The sequence below is a fragment of the Elephas maximus genome, chromosome 15 (assembly GCF_024166365.1).
Source record: "Elephas maximus indicus isolate mEleMax1 chromosome 15, mEleMax1 primary haplotype, whole genome shotgun sequence".
NCBI lineage: Eukaryota > Metazoa > Chordata > Mammalia > Proboscidea > Elephantidae > Elephas > Elephas maximus.
Genome location: NC_064833.1, coordinates 71,500,421 through 71,519,606, shown reverse-complemented (window position 1 = coordinate 71,519,606; position 19,186 = coordinate 71,500,421). Strand labels below are relative to the sequence as shown.

General features: G+C 40.0%; 1 protein-coding gene across 1 annotated transcript in view; it reads right to left on the bottom strand.

The window, feature by feature from the left end:
* Positions 1 to 13,370, bottom strand: part of TRAM1 (translocation associated membrane protein 1) — a 35,347-nt gene extending 21,977 nt beyond the window's left edge. Inside the window, exons 1-5 of the mRNA XM_049853560.1 lie at positions 13,062 to 13,370; positions 5,740 to 5,803; positions 2,320 to 2,441; positions 2,082 to 2,198; positions 651 to 709 (exon numbers count right to left, since the gene is read on the bottom strand). Coding sequence (XP_049709517.1) covers positions 651 to 709; positions 2,082 to 2,198; positions 2,320 to 2,441; positions 5,740 to 5,803; positions 13,062 to 13,184 — 485 coding nt within the window. The 5' untranslated portion in view covers positions 13,185 to 13,370. The remainder of the gene's footprint in view (positions 1 to 650; positions 710 to 2,081; positions 2,199 to 2,319; positions 2,442 to 5,739; positions 5,804 to 13,061) is intronic.
* Positions 13,371 to 19,186: the final 5,816 nt, after the last annotated feature.

Sequence of the window (19,186 nt, the reverse complement as noted above, 5' to 3'; positions counted from 1 at the left end):
GTATTAGAGCTGGGCTTGAAGAATGAGCAACTGAATAAATGTTTATGCAGCCATTGAGCGCCTTCCAGCAGTGTACAGGCAGTCCCTGGATTATGAACGAGTTCCATTTTTAAGTCTGTCTTCAAGTCAAATTTGTACGTAAGTCAAACAGTTGGGTATGGTTTGTATCTAAAGTCAGTCAAATATCTGTCTTGGACATCATGTACCTTTCTATGTATGAAAAATATTAAAGAAACACTTCCAGATATACTAAAACATCTTTAAAATAATAATACAGTAACAATAATACTGTTTTGAGGCACCTCACAAAGTAGTGCCCATTTGTTATTATGAACCATTGTATGCACCTCGAATTTTTAATATAATAGTTTTCATGGGGGTTGGTTCTTAACTATGGGTTTTACATAAGTCAGATGTTCAGAAGCCAGGGACTGCCTATACAGACACTTTGGGGAAGTGTTGAAAATACTATATACGTGAAAAAAGTATGCAGAAATTTTCTTCTTATGGCAGTGGGACTGCCAAAGATATACTTTCGCCTAGTTTAGGAATTTCTCAAAGGCCCTAAAGAGAATAACAAGAATTACATTTGCCCAAAAGTGACATGACCATGGTCCTTAACTAAGAAAGGCCTGCTAAAAATGACTTACGTCATCAGGTTATGGGGATAGGCCCTCCACAAGATAGTTGGGTCTGAAATGTAGTTTTCCTAAGAAAAAAGATACAAAGATTAGCCTATGAGTATAATGCAAACTTCTAAAATAATAAGGCAATATTTTCATTTGTCGCATTTCCAATTCCTATGTCAGGTTCCAAAGAGTCCACTGAAGTCAGACTTTTTAGTTGCTTTATTTTCAATTTAGTTTGAACTGTTTACTTTAGCTAAGTGAAAATCAATATGAGAGATACAAAGTCAAACAAGACGATTCTTGGCCTTCAAAAATCTTTCCATCTCATTTAGTAAAAAATACATGTATGTAAGTAAACACGAAATTACCAAAAACAGAACTCGTACACAACAAAGGTACAATGGCTGTGGGAGCAATGAATTGTGTCTCCAGTAATGAGAGAAGGGCTTGAGGGAAGATGCAGCACCTGACAGCAGCAGGAGCAGATGCAGCCACATTTTAGGGAATTATACCCACAAACTAGCCACATCTTTTTCTTCAATGCCCCAGGTTAGGTTATCCATTCAGTGAGAATTAATGCCTATGTTAAACAAAATCTAACATGACTTATCTTGACTAAGATTTGTATTTTCCTACAGAAATATGTTTTGTTTTAAAAAAATTTATGATAGATTTTAAGCTAAAACTTAAGTACATCTAAAAGTATAATTAAAACAGTGGAGTTAAATGAAATGAGCACTGACTTACAAATGTGAAATGTTGAGTTTAGTCTAGCTCCAACATTGTTATACCCTGGAAAATTTACTTTACCTGTTTATTCACCTTTAATATGGTGACAAAAAAAAAAAATACTGTGTCCTAACAAACTCAAAAAAGTATGTAAACTGTGGAATACCACATAAATTTAAGGGATTACTACTAATAAGTAGATACATGCCTTCCCTTTCTTAGTTAGATGGATAAAATTAAAGGTGTTAACTCCCTTAATTGAAAAAAATTTAGTTGTATGGAAATCACCTGTATTGGTTCTAAAGTGGGAAATGGCTAGAAACAGTACAACTCACATAACCATAGTAAAAGTATCACTGACCACTTATGTTTTTTGCTAATATGGACATATCTGCAAATGATTACAAAATATAGAAATAACATTCAGATCGACTATAAGTGGGGCTTTCTAAAACTTTTTAAATATAGTTTAGAATTTCTGCTGTATAAAAACTAAAAGACAAATTTATCACTAAAACTCTTAATTTATACTAGCTCCTTAGCAGAGTTCCAAATCTTAGATGAACAAAAACAAGAAGTGCTTAAAAAAAAAAAAGCTAAGGTAAATAAAAGAAGAACCTTCTTTAAGCTTAGGATTTGCTTAAGAGCATTAAACGTCTATCATGCGTCTGTATTCAATGTAATACTTTAAGACATGAAAATTTAAGCATAGTACATACTTACAGAGATTAGAATGAATGTGCCCCAAATACACGAAAAAAGGTAGAATGCACTAAGCTGACCAGATTCATTGAACTTGCTGTGTTTTGTTTTGGAGAAGTGCATTCGCCTGTTAATTTTCTAAAAATAAAAACAGCATTCAGTAATTAAGAATATATTATAAAATACATTTAATAGATAACTATCATAGTATAAGAGCTAGCAGTTTACAAAGTATAAGTTTCTAAGGTTGTATACTTACATCCAACACATACTCTTGAATTATGGCATGAATAATTACTGCCACTAGCATGTAGAAGAAAACTGTAGCCAAATCTTTGACACCATAGTAATAAAGGGACACTGACTCTGAAGCTTGTCCTTCTGAAAGCCAAAAAGGACACATACACACACAAAATACACATCAGATTATTTTAAAAAAGCACTAAGTACAACATAGTTAAAAAACGAAATCAGACTAACCGAATAATTAAGTTCTACATAGGTAAAACGCACTTAGACATGTTGAGCCTTAGGGGGCAACAAAAATCGAGGCAGCTATCTAGAAGGAGGCTACCTAAAGCTTCAGAAATTACAAAGATTCGATGCACGTTATTTATAGCCATCAAAGCACAAAAAACAGGGGAGGGGAGGCCACACTCAGATCCTCAGCAAGGCTGTAAAATTGATACTACCCCAGTGGTACAGATCAGGTTAACAAATTATACTTACCCTATTTACATGTCTTTCCCAACAACTTTTGAACCTTTCTACTTCTTAAAAAACTAATTTTATTTATTTTGTTGCTGTTGCTGAACATACATCAACTCAACAGTTTCTACATGTACCATTTAGTGACATTACATCCTTCAAGTTGTGCAACCATTCTCACCCTCCTTTTCTGAATTGTTCCTCCCTCATTAATGTAAATTCGCTGCCCCCTAAGGTTTCTATCTTTCTAGTTGCTGTTGTCAATTTGATCTCCTAGAGTTCTTAAAACAGCAGGCATTTTCTTAAATGATTGTTTGGTTTTAAGACTTAAGGGGATATTTTTGGCTTAAGGTTTAAAGATTATCTCAGGGCAATAGTTTCAGGGATTTGTCCAACTGCCTTGGCTCCAAAAACTCTGGAGTCCATAAGCAATGCAATTCTGTTCTGCATTGTCCCCCTTTTGATCAGGATTCGTCTATAGAATCTTTAATCAAAATGTTCAGCAATGGTAGCCAGGCACCATCCAGTTCTTCTGGTCTCATGGCAAAGAAGACAGTTGTTCATGGAGGCAAGAAGCCACACATTCCATTTCCTCCTCCTATTCCAGACTCTCCTCCTTCCTCTGTTGCTCCACGCAAATATAGACCAATGGTTATGCCTCGGATGGCCACTTGCAAGCTTTCAAGACCCCAGGCACAGCACATTGAAATAGGTAGAACAGAAGCACTAAACACGTTATTAGGCCGATTAACTGAGATGTCCCATGAAACCATGACCCTAAACCTCCAAACCAAGAAACCAAATCCCGCGAGGTTTTTGGTTGTACACAAGCAGCCTCAGCAGCTTTTTTTTTTTTTGGTTGTTGTTATAAAAATATCTATCACACAACTTTTGCCAATCCAATTTTTTACAGGTATACAATTTATCGACAGCAATCATAATAATCAGCTGTGCAACCTGCCCTTAATCAATGTAGTATTTCCATAACCCTCCCTTTTCCCTTCCCTCTCACCCCTGGTAACCACTAATAAACTCTGGTCCCTTTACATTTGTCTTTTCTTGTCTTTTTATATAAGCGATGTCATACAATATTTGTCCTTTAGTGATTGACTTATTTCACTCAGCATGATGTCGTCAAGCTCCATATGTATTGTAGCATGTATCAAGACTTCATTTCTCCTACTGGCTAAGTAGTACCATATTCCATATTTTGTTTATCCATTCCATCTGTTGATGGGCATTTAGGCTGTGTCCACCTTTTGGCTATTGTGAATAGTGCTGTAAGGAACACCTGTGTACAAGTCTCTCTGAGTATCCGCTTTCAAGTCTTTTGGGTATATATCTACAAGTAGAATTTTTAATTTTATTTTATGGTAGTTCTGGAGCCCTGGAGCACAGTGGTTAAGAGCTCGGCTGCCACCCAAAAGGTTTGGCAGTTCAAATCCACCAGCTGCTGCCTGAAAACTCTACAGGGCTGTTCTATTCTGTCTTATAGGGTTGCTATGAGTTGGAGTCAACTCGACCGCAACAAGTTTTTTTTTTTTTTTGGTATGGTAGCTCTATTTTTAGTTTTTTGAGGAACCACCACTGTCTTCCACAATGGCTGTGCCGTTTTACATTTCCATCAGCAATGGATAAGGGTTCCGATTTCCTGCTTTCTTGCCAATATCTGTTATTTTCTGTTTTTTTTTTTTTTTTCAATCTTAGCCATCCTAGTGGGAATGAAATGGTGTCTCATAATGGTTTTCATTTGCATCTCTCTGATGGCTAGTGACACTGAGCATCTTTCCACATATACAGTGGCCACTTGAATGTCCTCACTGATGAAATATCTATTCAAGTCCTTTGCCCATTTTACGAGAAACTTTCTATCTCTACTTGTAAGCTAGAAAGTACATTTTGATTCCGATGGAAAAACTGATTTAACTTATATTTGATTTAGTTCTGATCTAGAAGAAGTAGAAATAGTGAAAACTATCACTTATGTTTTCTTTTTATAACTTGCAATTATCATAATTTCTAAAAACAAATTTTAATCAAATACTTGTAAATTGCTATCACTTGTTGTTTGTTCTCAAGCTCATGTGTTTGGGTATGATTTGGATAAAAGAGCTTTATTCTTCTCCAGCATATTCAAATTTCAAGACACCTTTGTAGTTGTGAGCAACCTGATAACTATATCACTATACCAAATACTTACAAAACTATGTGAACTGAACAAAAAACCAATGTTGTGTATCTGATTTTACATTCTAAATAGAGAACTTCAGGACAGATTTACTGCCTGAATATGTTAATATTTTATTAACAAATACCCCATCCTTCACCCATGCTAGTTAATTATATTACTGTACTTAACGACAACGAACTTTCAATAACAACTTGACTTTTATGTAGCATAATTTAGAAATAAAACTTTTTGAAATATAAACTAAAAACATTGTTTGGATACAATTACTGAATAATTCCTAGAGCTTACTGACATTTTCTCTAATCAAAATAGCTGTTAGAAGTCAAACACAACAAAAAAGTGAAAATAATAAGCTTAAGAGGAGTGTTACTATAGGTCAAAAACATTAACTCGTAAGTTAGAAAAACTAAACCTGGACATTGCGCTTTTCAAAGCCTTGATTGAATAATGACACTTAAAACAAATTTTAAAACTCTACTCTTAGAATTTTCTTATGGAAAAATTAGAGGGTAGAGAAGCCAACAAAAAAAGTTCTTCGATGAAATTTCCAGCTCATTCACAATAACAGATAAACATTAAACACAGAGAACTGTTTTTTATATGATTTACAGGGTGAAGTCAACCAACAATGTAAGCTCTTGCATTACAATATCATCAAAATAATGTTCAGTCTAATCTAGATGGGATCTGTGAGACTAATGCAGAACCTAATATTCATGGAAATTTCCATGTTTGTTTAACTGAACTCTTCTGCTTAACAGAATAAAAGGAAGTACCTACCTGTTGCAGAGTTGGTAACATTGTACTGAAGAGTAACAAAAATGATAGATGCTTTTGCCGTTATCTAAAGAGAAGAAAAGGTTCAAGTCAGTATGTGACCCTCTCCCAAATAGTAAATCAGGGGAAAGTCATTACAAAGCTGTCTCCAAATCTAAAAACCAAGGGAACCCCAGTTCTGTGGCACTCTGACAGGCACAGTGGGAATTCCTGATCACCAAGGAGCTGACATGGCTCACCATGGCATTCTGCACTTTAGATGAGGTTGTGCAATTCACCCTAGCTTTCAGATAGCAAGAGGTACTCTGAAGGTCCAGTCAACGGTAATTTGACGAATAATGATTCTCTACTCTAGATCTGTACAATGAACACAAAGTTGCTATGCAAGAAAAATTTAAATACAAATTAATAAAAGAAAGCACACTAAACATAAGTAAAATGGATCAAAGGTAGAGGGTGTTATGTGTGAGAGAATCTTCCACACACCTGGCAAAGTTAACTGCTCAATAAATGTCTAACTAATTATGGGTAAAAGTAAAGCGGACAACAGAAATGCTTACTCAATATTTATAGGCACCAGGCACTGTGGTAGGCAAGAAAGAATAACAAAGATGATATAATTCCAAAAGACAAGGAGCTGGGTAAGGGAGAAAGACATCTAAACAAACAGCTTCAGCACTGTAAAAATCAGTGTTAATAGCTTATGCAATGGGGGTACTCAAGATACAGTAAATAACCTGGTTGTTCTTCTGGGGTGGGGAATGAGGCACATTCTGGAAAGGCTTCTCAGGAGGTGGAACTGAAGCTGTGTCTTGTTGGAAAACTGAAGCTGCCTAGTCTCAGAGAAGGGAATGAGGAGGGAAGTATAGGTAGAAAAAAACAGAAAACACAAATGGCAAGGATACTAGGGAAGCATAATATGCACACCATGAAGTGGTAGAAGAGTCTAGAAACATTATCAAGTACTAGAATGGGACTTGTTTGTCAAGCAAGTAGTTTAGATTTTATTCTAGCACCACCAGAGAATCTTGAAGAGGGGGATGTTCATATATGCCTTTTAGAAAGATAGCTGGCCTACTAATGGTCTCTTGAGCCCCTCAGAGTGAATCAACCAGAGTGATCTTCTGATCATCTTACCACCTCCCCCCCACCTGCTTGAAATCCTTCACTGAATTCCCATTCTTCCTAAAAATAAATAAAATCTTTAATGTGGAAAGTTGGCAGTTCAAATCCACCAGCTGCTCCTTGGAAACCCTATAGGGCAGTTCTACTCTATAAAAAAAATTTTTTTTTAATAGATAGTATCAGAAACCCATGAAGCATAGTGGTTAAGAGCTACAACTGCTAACCAAAAGGCTGGCAGTCTGAATTCACCAGGTGCTCCTTGGAAACCCTATGGGGCAGTCCTACTCTGTCATATAGGGTCACTACGAGTCCGATTCGACTGAACAGCAACATTTTTGCTTGTCTGTTTTTGGTATAGATAGTATGTGAGGTTGCTTTGAGTCAAAACTGATGATGAAAACAGGTAGTTCTGTAAAATAATTTAGATAGTAGCTGAAATTGCACAAATACATAAATGATACAAGTAATATTGTATAGAATTTGTAGAGAATTAAATTATGACAATGTCAGAACCATAGAAAGGGTGGAGAAAAAGCCAGTGGCAGAACTTACAAGGACTGATCAAAGGTAGAAGAGTGTGAAGAAAGCTTGGTGTTTTAAAGTCGAGAGAAATGCTTCAAAAAAGTGTGGTTAATAAAGTCAAAGTTTCAAAAGAGATGTGGCAGGGTAAAGACTGAAAATCATATAAGACTGGACAATTTAGGAAGTCATTAGGAATCATGACCTGAGTGACTCCAATGAATAGCAAAAGCCGAATCACACTAAGCTGAACAAAAGAGGAACAAAGTGATGTCTAGAGGTAGATGCCAGGTCAAGACTTGTTTTTAAGACAGGAGAGTCTGAGCTCGTGTGGGGGCAATGGAGAAAGCACCAGTGAGAAGGGAGAAGTTAAATACATAGTACAGAAAGGGAAATAACAGATGGAAAGATATGGTAGAGAGTAAAAATATAAGGATAGAGCAAGAAGTTAATCTTGAACAACATTTTTCTTAGACCTAGAAGAAAGTAGTAATGAATAAGACAAATAAGACCAGTAAGTTCAAAAGGCAAGAAACTGAAGAAATTCACACTAGATAAACGCTAATCCGCGGTTAGAAACCTTTGATTTATAATAGGTTCTATCACAGCATGAGTGTATGACTCTCTTCAGGAACTCTCAGCAACTCATGAATGGGCCCTGCATGGGAGAAATGTGGGTGAGTAGTTCAGGGCTTTAAAAAGAGAAGCAAAGCTATGAGGGGGTTGGCAATACACTGCGGAAAAGGAAAGGAGGCCAAGCACCATAAAATCTTAGACGAGGTGGAGAACTGGCAATTGAGTAGTAGAATAAGGGAGGTGAACAAAATGTAGGTTGTAGCTGAACTCTGCTATCTGGAATTCAGGGCCTGGAAATAATGCAGGACTGGGTGATAAGGTGCAGACTATGTCAACTAAAGTGAGTTATGAATTGGTCACTTGAGTAGAAAAGGCCAGTAAGGCTACGGTATTACAATCCAGGTCATTCACATGGAACTGTGGAACAGAATGATGCCATGAGTTTCCAGGGCAACACTGCTTTCATGTAATTATGGTTTTATAAAATTGTTTGATTACTAAATTTTATTTAGTTTATATATTTGTTTAGACTCTTCATATAAATTCTCTCCCTCGTATACATATATATACATATACACACACACCGTTCACTCTCCTGTTTTCAGTTTGGAACATGAGGTCATCACTACCATAGCTAAAAAAACATTTTGCTTAAGAGCCCTTTACAAATGACAAGTGAGATTCTTCAAAGATAAATTTAATATAAAATTCTAAGAGCAACAGAAATTAGATAATCCTCATATGTTAGGCTTCCAAAAAAAATTAAAATCTGACCTCCAGCTAGTTTAGCAAATGGCATAAGGACAATGAGAAGACAAAAAACACAAACTACAAATCCAAAAAAAGTTTATTGAAAAATTAAACCAGCAATCATGCTCCTAGCCATTTCCAGGGCTCCTAAACCTCACAAGCCAGTCAGCACTGCTTTAAACTAATATATGAATGAATAGTAAAATAGATCAGTTTGTAACACAAATATGCTACAGGAATATGTTATGCATTGTTACAGGCTGAATTGTGCCCTCCTAAAAATATGTGTTTTAAATTCTAACGCCTTTCTATACCTGGAGCCCTGGTGACACAGTGGTTAAGAGCTCGGCTCCTAACCAAAAGGTCTGCAGTTCAAATCTACCAGCCACTCCTAGGAAATCCTATGGGGCAGTTCCACTCTGTCCTATTAGGCTGCTATGAGTTGGAATCCAGTTGATGGTTGGTTGGTTTATACCTGAGAATATAATCCCATTTGGGAATAGGTTTCCTCTGTTATGCTAATGAGGCCCTATCAGTACAGAGTGTGTTTTAAACCAATCATTTCTGAGACATCAAAGAGCAGATTAGGCACAGAACAAAGCAGGCACAAATGGGGAAAGACTGATGCCACATGGAGATCAGCAAGCAACTGAGGAAAAGAGAAGCTGAAACCGAAAGAGGCCAGGATTTTCCCTTTACGCAGAGATAGCTTTCTCCTACAGCTAAATTTGGACTTCTAGCCTTCTAAACTGTGAAAAAAAAAATAAATTTCTGTTCTTTAAGCCACCCATTTGTGGTGTTTCTGTTATAGCAACAGTAAGAAATGAAGACATGCACTCAAAGTAAACTGAGATTATAAATGAGGCATAACGTTTATACCTCCGCTTCCTATTTACAAGGAAAAAATGAGAATTATTCACGTACACTTTAAACAGGTTACCCCAAAACTCTAATTCTATGTTGTATGCAATACTATGGATCTCATAAAATTTCTTCAGTTAAGTGGTCACCAGTTGGGGCTTGGTAATCTTTTCTTATTTGACAGAGATGTCAACTATTTTGTACCAGTTAGAGGAAGGTGTGACTACTACATGAACTGGATGCCTGAAAGGTGTCCGCTATTGAATCCACCAGCTAATATAAGATTAAGTTCTTTTAAAAAAAAAAAAGCAATAAAGAAAGTATACAAGAGTATTAAGTCATACTTAAAAACACAACAAAACTCCGTAACTATTCTAAGATAGCTATAACTGTAAATGTCCTCCAAACTCACACAACACAAACAACCTAGAGTTGTGAACATGTGGGAAGTCAGAAAATAGGAAATATTCCTCTTGGGAACCCTTAACTCCTCATTTCTTTTCTGCACCCTCACTTTCAGAAACCCTCCCAAGCATTTTTTTTTCAACTGTTCAAATTTTCCTAACTCAAATATGCCATTATAGACCATGATTTGCATTACATGGAATGACTGTAATAAAACCATGATTTCAAAATTCACAATTTTTGTTAACATGAAGTTTCCTGGGTATTATTAAATTCATACACTTTCTCAAAACCCACTAACTCTTTATCAGCCTTTTCGGTATCCATATATAATCTCTTAAGATGCTAACTACTGGGCCCTTCTCTCACATAAAAATGACAACTTCTATTTTCCTTCTTTGATAAATTTCCAAGGAATAACAATAGCTACCATTTCTTGAGTGTCTCTCATAAACCAAGCACTGAACTAGGTATAGTAAAAAAAAAAAAACACTAGTTAATTCTCAGAGTAACTTAATGAGCCCCATGTTACAGATACCTTCTGTAAATTCAAATTGAGAAGTTACATGATATGCCCCAGGCTATCTAGTTATCAAGCTGAAGAACCTTAACTTCAACATACATCCCCCCTTTAACTCCAGAATCCCTGCGTTTACACTATATCAACATTGCTTCTTAATTTTGGCTAATATAGTATCTGTTTGCTTTGTCAATGTCACCATGAATTCCTTGAATTTCCTCAATACATTTATACAGAAGCTTAACAGTTCTACTGGAAAAACATTAACTTCTCTATTATCCCAGCACAATTACTGTAATTCTGTAATTATGTTAACTTTGAGATTCAGCAGCAATTATTTTAAAACTCAAAATAGCAAAACGTACGTAGTTAACTTTTTTCCATATGTAAATACTATGCTTTCAAATCCTAAAACTTGAACATATGGTAAGAAAAATGTACAATTTACACAAACTTCCCTCTTCTGTATAACCCTTTAATAGTCCCTTTTGAACTGATTTAAAAGAAAACTTCTGTTTAGTATCTCTGTTGTGTCAACTAAGACTTACAAAATTTAAATCAACACATTTACTTAGAGAAGAAAATCCACTCACTTAAAAAAAAAAATCATTAACATTTGAGGTCTGGTATAGGTGGTCAAACTTCCCTAGAACTGTGATGAAAGGTGATATATTTTATACAAAAAGCAAAGCTATACCATTTCTGAGTATTATCATTTTTGATTTATATTTCATTCATTCAAAGCACTGCATTTACAGCTATTTATTACTCTTAAATTACGTTTTTAAAATCAAGCATTCTTACCATGTGGGGATGGGTAATGGCAAGATACAGAAAATTGTGGACTATAATTGTATATACAGAAGTACTACTCGTAATATAAAAAAAAATTGTCTATAAATATAAAATTCAGATTTAGAAGTGAATACAAATGTTTAGTGTTGCATTTTTGATAATTCATTCATATAATGCTTTATAAGCTGTCACAGGTCATATTATCTGATCCTTGAAACAATGGCTGAGGAGAATGCCACAGGTGATGTTATTTCCCTTTATAGATACGCAGAAAAGTTGAGGCTCAGACTTGGGTCACTCAGCCTAGAACGAAGACAGTGTGCCTGGGACACATTAGTTCCCTTCTACCTCGCCTTCCACTACACCTGCACCAAACTCCTTAGCAGTGGTTTCAAACATACACACACCGGAAATTAAAAAAAAAATATCGATCTACATCCAGAAATAGCAAATAATCTAATCACAGCATTAAAAAAACAAAAACAAATGGGCTCGTTTTCAAAAAATTTACTCATTTTTTTGGTCACGGGTAGTTTCTTTCCATTTGTTTTTTTCAAGAATGTTAATATAGCTCATTCAACAAATACTTTTTAACACCTACCGCATTCCAGGCATTATTCCAGGCACTGGACACAGACTAATAAAAAAAAAAAAATCGAAATTTCTGCCCTCATTGAGGTTACATTTCAAAGAGAGGGGACGCAAACGGTAAATAAGTAAAATAATTAGTACATCTGCTGGGGCACAGATGCTACAGATAAAGAAAAGGTAAAGAATAGTGTGTGTAGAGGAAAAAAACCTAGGATGTTGCATGTTCACCTTTCAAAGTTTATTATCTACATTCAACAGCTGTTAAATAAGTCATCGAAATACCAGGTACGTGGGAAGACAATTTACACGCTCCTGACGTTTCCATTCTCTCATACTTCAAGAAACAAAAAGACAGTTATCTGACTCCTTAATACTGCTGTTCGGAATCTTGATTTATGTGCCAGACCGTATTTTTTTAAGAAAAAAGCAAGTGTCAGGGCAAAAAGTTGGATAACTGATGAAATCACTGACTTTAAGAGACAATTACTTAAACAACTGTGTCTTCGGCGTGCCGGACCTGTAGCGACCACTCACTCGTGCCATGCGGCCACCGCCCTCCCAAGGAGACAGCAAAGGCACGTCCCTGTCGGTTTCTCGTTCACCCCAAACTCGGTCCTACAAGGGCCCCCCCACCCCAAGTCGCCCCGGGCCTGTGGCCTCGGGCCGGCGCTCTCCGGTGCCCAGAGGCCTGGCCTCGCTGTTCCCCCATCGGCCCCCCGCACAGCACGGCCACCCCCTGAAATCCGCCCACCGCCCCTCGCCAGCTCGGCAGCAGAAGGGCCGCCCACCCCCCCCCCGCCCGCCGGCCCGCGCGGCCCCTCGCCGGCTGCCACGTAACCCTTCGCGGGAACCAGGAACTGCGCGGCCGGCGGGAGGAGGCGGCGTGCGTGTCAGCATCGGGGGCGCCCGCGGCCCCCACGCCTCGGGCGGCGGCGAGGCCTCTGGAGACGCCGCATTCCCGGCCGGCCGTGGAGCCCGGGGCGGCCGCCGGAACCGCAGGGCAGGGCAGGGCAGGGCCGGGCAGGGCCGGGCAGCGCGGGCCCGCTCCTCTGGGCGACGGGACCGGCGCCTCCCCCGGCCCGGGCCGAGCCCCCTGCCGCACCAGGCGGAGGGGTCGGGGCCCGCAGCCCGGGCCGCGGGAGAGGACGGCAGGGCGGGAGGCCGGGGCGCGGGGCGGGCTCACCTCGAACATGAGCCCCAGCAGAAAGACCATCGCCACACAGGAGACGATGTCCGCGTGATTCTGCAGGACGAATTCGTGGCTCAGGACCGGGGGGCTCTTGGTGCTCTTCTTGCGGATCGCCATGGTGGGGCCGCCGCCCGTGCCTGCAGGTGCTCCGCCCTGGCTCCTCTCTTCCCTGCTGCTCACCGACAAGCTGCCGCCGCCGCCGCCGCCTCCCCCTGGCTGCTCCTCACAGCCCCGTCGCAGCCGCTTGCTGGAGCTTCACTTCCCATCCCACGGTCAGTACGCAGCCGCCGAGGCCGCCCGGAAAAAAAAAAAAAAGCGAGAGCGTAGCAGGGGCGAGCATGCGCACCAGGGAGGCGGTGCTCGTTCGTGCCGCGGCCGCCCCTGCGAGCCCACAGCGCTATCTACCGACCGGAGGCCGTCAGGCGGGAGTAAAGGAAACCGAGCGGCTTGCCCCCAGCTCAGCGCCAGGCCGGTGGTTGGGAGTCGTTTGGGGCGCGAGCTTCTCGCGACCTGTCAGGGGGCTGAGGCCGCAGCCAGGTCCGAGGGAGCTCGCGCGCTGTGTTGTACGCGGTCCCAAGGATACCTTCCCGCCTCTCCTGGCCACCTTGTTGATTGTCAGCTCTAGAAAGCCACTGTCACAGCCAAGATAACCTAAAATACGACTACGGCTGACAACACATGGCAGGGTGCTTTCTTTAGCTTTAGTGTTTGCGTTAAAAATTAACTTCACAGTTATTTAAAACACTTCTGGGGACGTATTCTTTGTAGACTTGGACTGACTTAAAAAAAAAAAAAAAGTTCCTATTCGAGGCCCGCCTGCCCACCTGCATACCTCTCCTCGCCATTGGCACCCAGCCTCGAACTAAAGATGATTGATGCCTGCTTTTATTAACAACACTTTTCAGTAATCTAGAAGGATGGTAAAGAAGGACTGTGAATTACACGTTCTCCTCTTTAATCTTTTTGCCCAAATCAGAAGTCGTTTGTATTTTCTCTTGATGAATTGCACTACCATTTACCCAAATCTAGAAACCAGTCATCCTAGTTGATCCCCTTCAACGTTTTTCCATATCCAATCTGTTACAAAACCCAAGCAGTTCTATTCCCTTTTTCCCTCCCCACTGCTCCAGGAGAGGACTTAACTCCTGCCTACACTATTACAACTCTGGTAGTGGTATCTTTGAGTGGTTTAAGAGCACGGGCTTTTGAATCAGAACTCTGCCACTTATTACCTGTATGAACATGGACATGTTACTTAATCTCTATTACACTCGATTTTGTCATTTATTTGTTTTCTACAAATATTTATTGTGTGCAGGGCAGACTAACCAGTAAGCATGTATGAACTGGCTTACAGTAAGCAAGGTACGTGCAGGCTTGATTTTGTTTACTTACTAATCTGTAGTGCACAATTCCAAATGGGTCTTACCACACCGTTGATGTGATGAAAAACAGGTGAAATTGTGCACTACAGATTAGTCGGTGAGCACAGGTAAATCCGTGCAAATCTTGCTTATTGGGCAATCCCCTCCCTGATTGGGTGTTTACTGTGTGCTAGGAATTGGGGATGTAGAACTGAAGGAAAAAGATGAACATAATCTTAAGTGCTTTCATTGTAGTAGGAGATTTAAACAAGATGTTAAAGTGAAACATATAACGTGTTAAATGGAGAAGAGGAGCCTGGAGAAAAATAAAGCAGGAAAGGGAATAAGTGTGGGGAAGTTGCATTTGCTTGCAAACCTAAAGGAGGTAAGGGAGAAGCCATGTGGATACCATCTATAAAATGGGGGATAATTGTTGTACCTACTTTAGCAATTAGATGATTCAAGGGAAGTGCTTAGTAGATAGTACACACACCCACACACACACCCACACCAGTTGTCAGTTCTGACTCATGGCAACCCATAAGAGGTTAAGAGAGGATAAGAGAAGAGAGGGAAGTCAAATTTGTATCCAGAGTGTCTATTCTAGTACGAACAAAGTGCTGCCCCTTCCATGATGGAAGCAGTCCATTGTAATCAACCTGCCACCATTTAGCTAGCTGATTACCCTAGGCAAGTGTATTGTGGTTGGAAGGCTTTCCTGCTGATTCCTGCTCCTGAGTCCCCTATCTGGCCTTCTGACCACAATACAGGTCTGACACCTGTGAAAGGAAGGAAGAAGGATTAGGTAGAAAGACTCTCATACTGAGGTGCAGTCTGAGAAAGTTTTGGCCAGCTCAGTAGGAGCTCTAGCATAAAGACTGCCCATGGATTCCCTCACTGGGTGAAAATGGCAAGCCCTTGTGTCACTGCTGTGTTCAGTTAGGGACTGTGGGCTGCCAAGGAAGTACATGGCTTCAGCTCCAAAACTTAGGCAGAGCCTGGAGGCATCTGCAGCTGAAGGCTGCAGCCAACTGCACTGCTCATGGCAGGATATCCTTTGAAGGGAGATCTGAGCAATATACCTCCACAGCTGGCCCAGTGGTTATGTTCTGTTTGCCCCTTCAGGAAACTCTCCATTCTTCCCTGCTCCGGGAGGCCAACCTATATCAACAGTCTCCTTTACTCTCTGCTTCCAGCTGGGGTTGACCAATGGAGAGAACCATGGAGGCGGAGAGTGAAGTCAGGGCATTTATTCCCCTCACCTTGCACTCTTGTCATCTTTGGGCCGGCTGCATCCTTCCAGAAGTCACAGTCTTCTCAGGCCCTCTCTCCACAGCTCTCTCCTAGGCTCTGGTAACTACTCCTTCCTCTTGTCCCTTCAAGTTACCCATTGTTATTAGCCTCAGAGTACTGCTCTATCCCTTGCGGTTTCCTGTCATCCTACATACATCTTTGAAGACTCTTTTTATGAAAATGTCCCTAAATTATCCTATTCGAATGTGCTACCTGTTCCTGCCAGACCCTGATATGGGGGTCGTTAGGTAGAGATAGATAGCCACTGTCTAGTTGACTCCCACTCATGCAACCTTACATACAACACAACAGAATGAAACCTTGCCCAGTCCAGTGTCATTCTCACAAATGCCGGCATGTTTGAGTTCATTGTTGTGGCTGTTGTGGCTATTGTGCCAATCCATCTTACCAAAGATCTTCCTTGCCCTGTTGGCCCTCTACTTCACCAAGCATGATGTCTTCCTCTACCAACTGATCTCCATATGACATATACAAATCAAGCAATAGTGCAATGTTCTGTTACAATCCATTAGGTTTTCACTGGCTAATTTTTGGAAGTAGGTTGCCAGGCCTTTCTTCCTAGTCCATCTCAGTCTGGAAGTTCTGCTGAAACCTGCTCAGCATCACAGCAACACATAAGCCACCACTGATGGGTGGAGGTTGTGCATGCTGTTACAGAGATTATATCATTTAGTGTTCACAGAAAACCTATGAAACAAGTGCTCTTACACTAGTTTAAAAATGGAGAAACTGAAGCTCAGACAGGTTAAGTAATTTGCCCAAGGACTTACGGCTAGTAATCTGTCTGCCAAACCCTTCTTTGTTGTTTTGTTGTTGCTGTTAGTTACCATTGAGTAGAATCTGGCCGAACTCTTCTGTTGGTGTTGTTAGGTGCCATTGAGTTGGTTCCAACTTATAGTGACCCTGTGCACAAGAGAATGAAACACTGTCCAGTCCTGTGCCATCTTCACAATCATTGCTATTTGAGCCAATTGTTATAGCCACTGTGTCAGTCCATCTCATTGAGGGTCTTCCTCTTTTTTCACTGATCCACTACTTTACCAAGCATGATGTCCTTCTCCAGGAACTGGTCCCTCCTGATAACCTGTCTAAAGTATGTGAGATGAAGTTTTGCCATCCTTGCCTCCCAGGAGCATTCTGGCTATACTTCCAAGACAGATTTGTTTGTTTTTCTGGCAGTCTATGGTATATTCAATATTCTTCCCTAACACCATAATTCAAAGGCATCAATTCTTCTTCAGTCTTCCTTATTCATTGTCCAGCTTTCACATGCACATGAAAACAAAAACAAAAACAAAAAAACCAAACCCAGTGCCGTCGAGTCGATTCTGACTCATAGCGACCCTACAGGACAGAGTAGAACTGCCCCATAGAGTTCCCAGGGATCACCTGGCGGATTCGAACTGCTGACCCTTGGTTAGCAGCCATAGCACTTAGTCACTACACCAGGGTTTCCATATGAAGCAACTGAAAATACCATGGCTTGCGTCAGGGGAACCTCAGTCCTCAAAGTGAAATCTTTGCTTTTTATAAAAACTGTAAAGAGGTCTTTTGAAGCAGATTTGCCTAATGCAATGCATTGTTTGATTTTTTGATTGCTGCTTCTGTGGGCGTTGATTGCGGATCCAAGTAAAATGAAATGCTTGACAACTTCAATCTTTTCTCCGTTTATCATGATGTTGTTGCTTATTGGTCTAGTTGTGAGGATTTTTGTTTTCTTTATGTTGAGGTGTAATCCATACTGAAGGCTGTAGTCTTGGATCTTCATTAGTAAGTGCTTCAAGTCTCTTTCGCTTCCAGCAATCAAGATTGTGTCATCTGCATAAAAAAAAAAATTTTTTTTTTTAAGCAGGTTGTTAATAAGTCTTCCTCCAATCCTGATGCCCCATTCTTCTTCATATAGTTCAGTTTCTCAGATTAGTTGCTCAGCATACAAATGGAAGACGTATGGTGAAAGGAGACAACCCTGATGCATACTTTTCCTGATTTTAAACCGCGCAGTACCCCATTGTTCGGTTCGAACGACTGCCTTTAGGTCTATACACAGGTTCCGAGTGTTCTGGAATTCCCATTCTTTGCAATGTTATCCATAATTTGTTATGATCCACACAGTCGAATGCCTTTGCCTAGTCAATAAAACACAGGTAAACATCCTTCTGGTATTCTCTGCCTTCAGCCGGGATCCGTCTGACATCAGCAATGATATCCCTGGTTCCATGTCCTCTTCTGAATCCTACTTGAATTTCTGGCAGTTCCCTGTTGATATACTGCTGCAACTGATTTTGAAATATTATCAGAAAAATTTCCTTGAGTGTGATATTAATGATATTGTTCGATAATTTCCATATTCTGTTGGATCACCTTTCTTGGGAATGGGCATGTATATGTATTTCTTCCAGTCAGTTGGCCAGGTAGTTTTCTTCCAAATTTCCTCTAGATTCATGTAAATAGTCACCCAGGGGCTTCATTTTCCAGGAAAGACCCCAAACTTCCAGAGAACAGCGATTGAAAGGTTGAAAGGTGAACTGTCAACCTTTCCATTAGTAGATGAGTGCTTAACCATTTGCACCACCCAGAGAATTACCGAGTGGCTCAGTAATTACACTCCTGAGTACGTACTCCAAAGAACTGAAAACAAGGACTCAAACAGATACTTGCACACCAATATTTACTTTAGCATTATTCACAATAGCCAAAAGGCTATTCATCAACAGATGAATGGATAAACGAAATGGGGTATATACATACAATGGAGTATTGTTCAGTTGTCAAGAGAAGTAAGTTCTGATACACGCTATGACTTGGATAAACCTTGAAAACAACATGCTAAATGAAGTCAGATCCAAAAGGACAAATGCTGTATGATTCCACTTATCTGAAGTATCTAGACTGGGCAAATAAATGATGGTGGAGAAGGGAACGGAGAGCTGTTGCTTAAGGGGTGCTGAATTTCTGTTTGGGGTGATGGAACATATTTGGAAATGGATACTGGTGATGGTGGCACAACACAGGGAATGTAATTAATGTCATTGAATTATATACTTAAAAGTAGTTAAAAGGCAATTTTTTTGTGTTATATATATTTTACCACAATTTTTAAAAAGGCTTAGTTTTGAGGGGATGGAGAGAGCTAGCTTTGTAACTAAACAGGAATAAGGGAGTAAGGGTAGTTTTTTGTTTTTTAAATAATGTGACATATTAACCTCATAGATAATGAGGGAAGAGAGGGACAGGTTGAAGACATTGGCAGAGACAGGGAGAAGGGGGATAACTGACGGAGTGAGGTCTCTAAAGGTTTGGGAGCCACCAGAACATAGAGGACTAACTTTACATAGGAGGCAGACACCTCTTCACAGTGGAAGGAAGGAGGAAAGAGGCAAGCTCATTACAGACAAGGTAGTCAAGGATCTGAAAGTTTGGAATGCTGACAATTCTTCCACA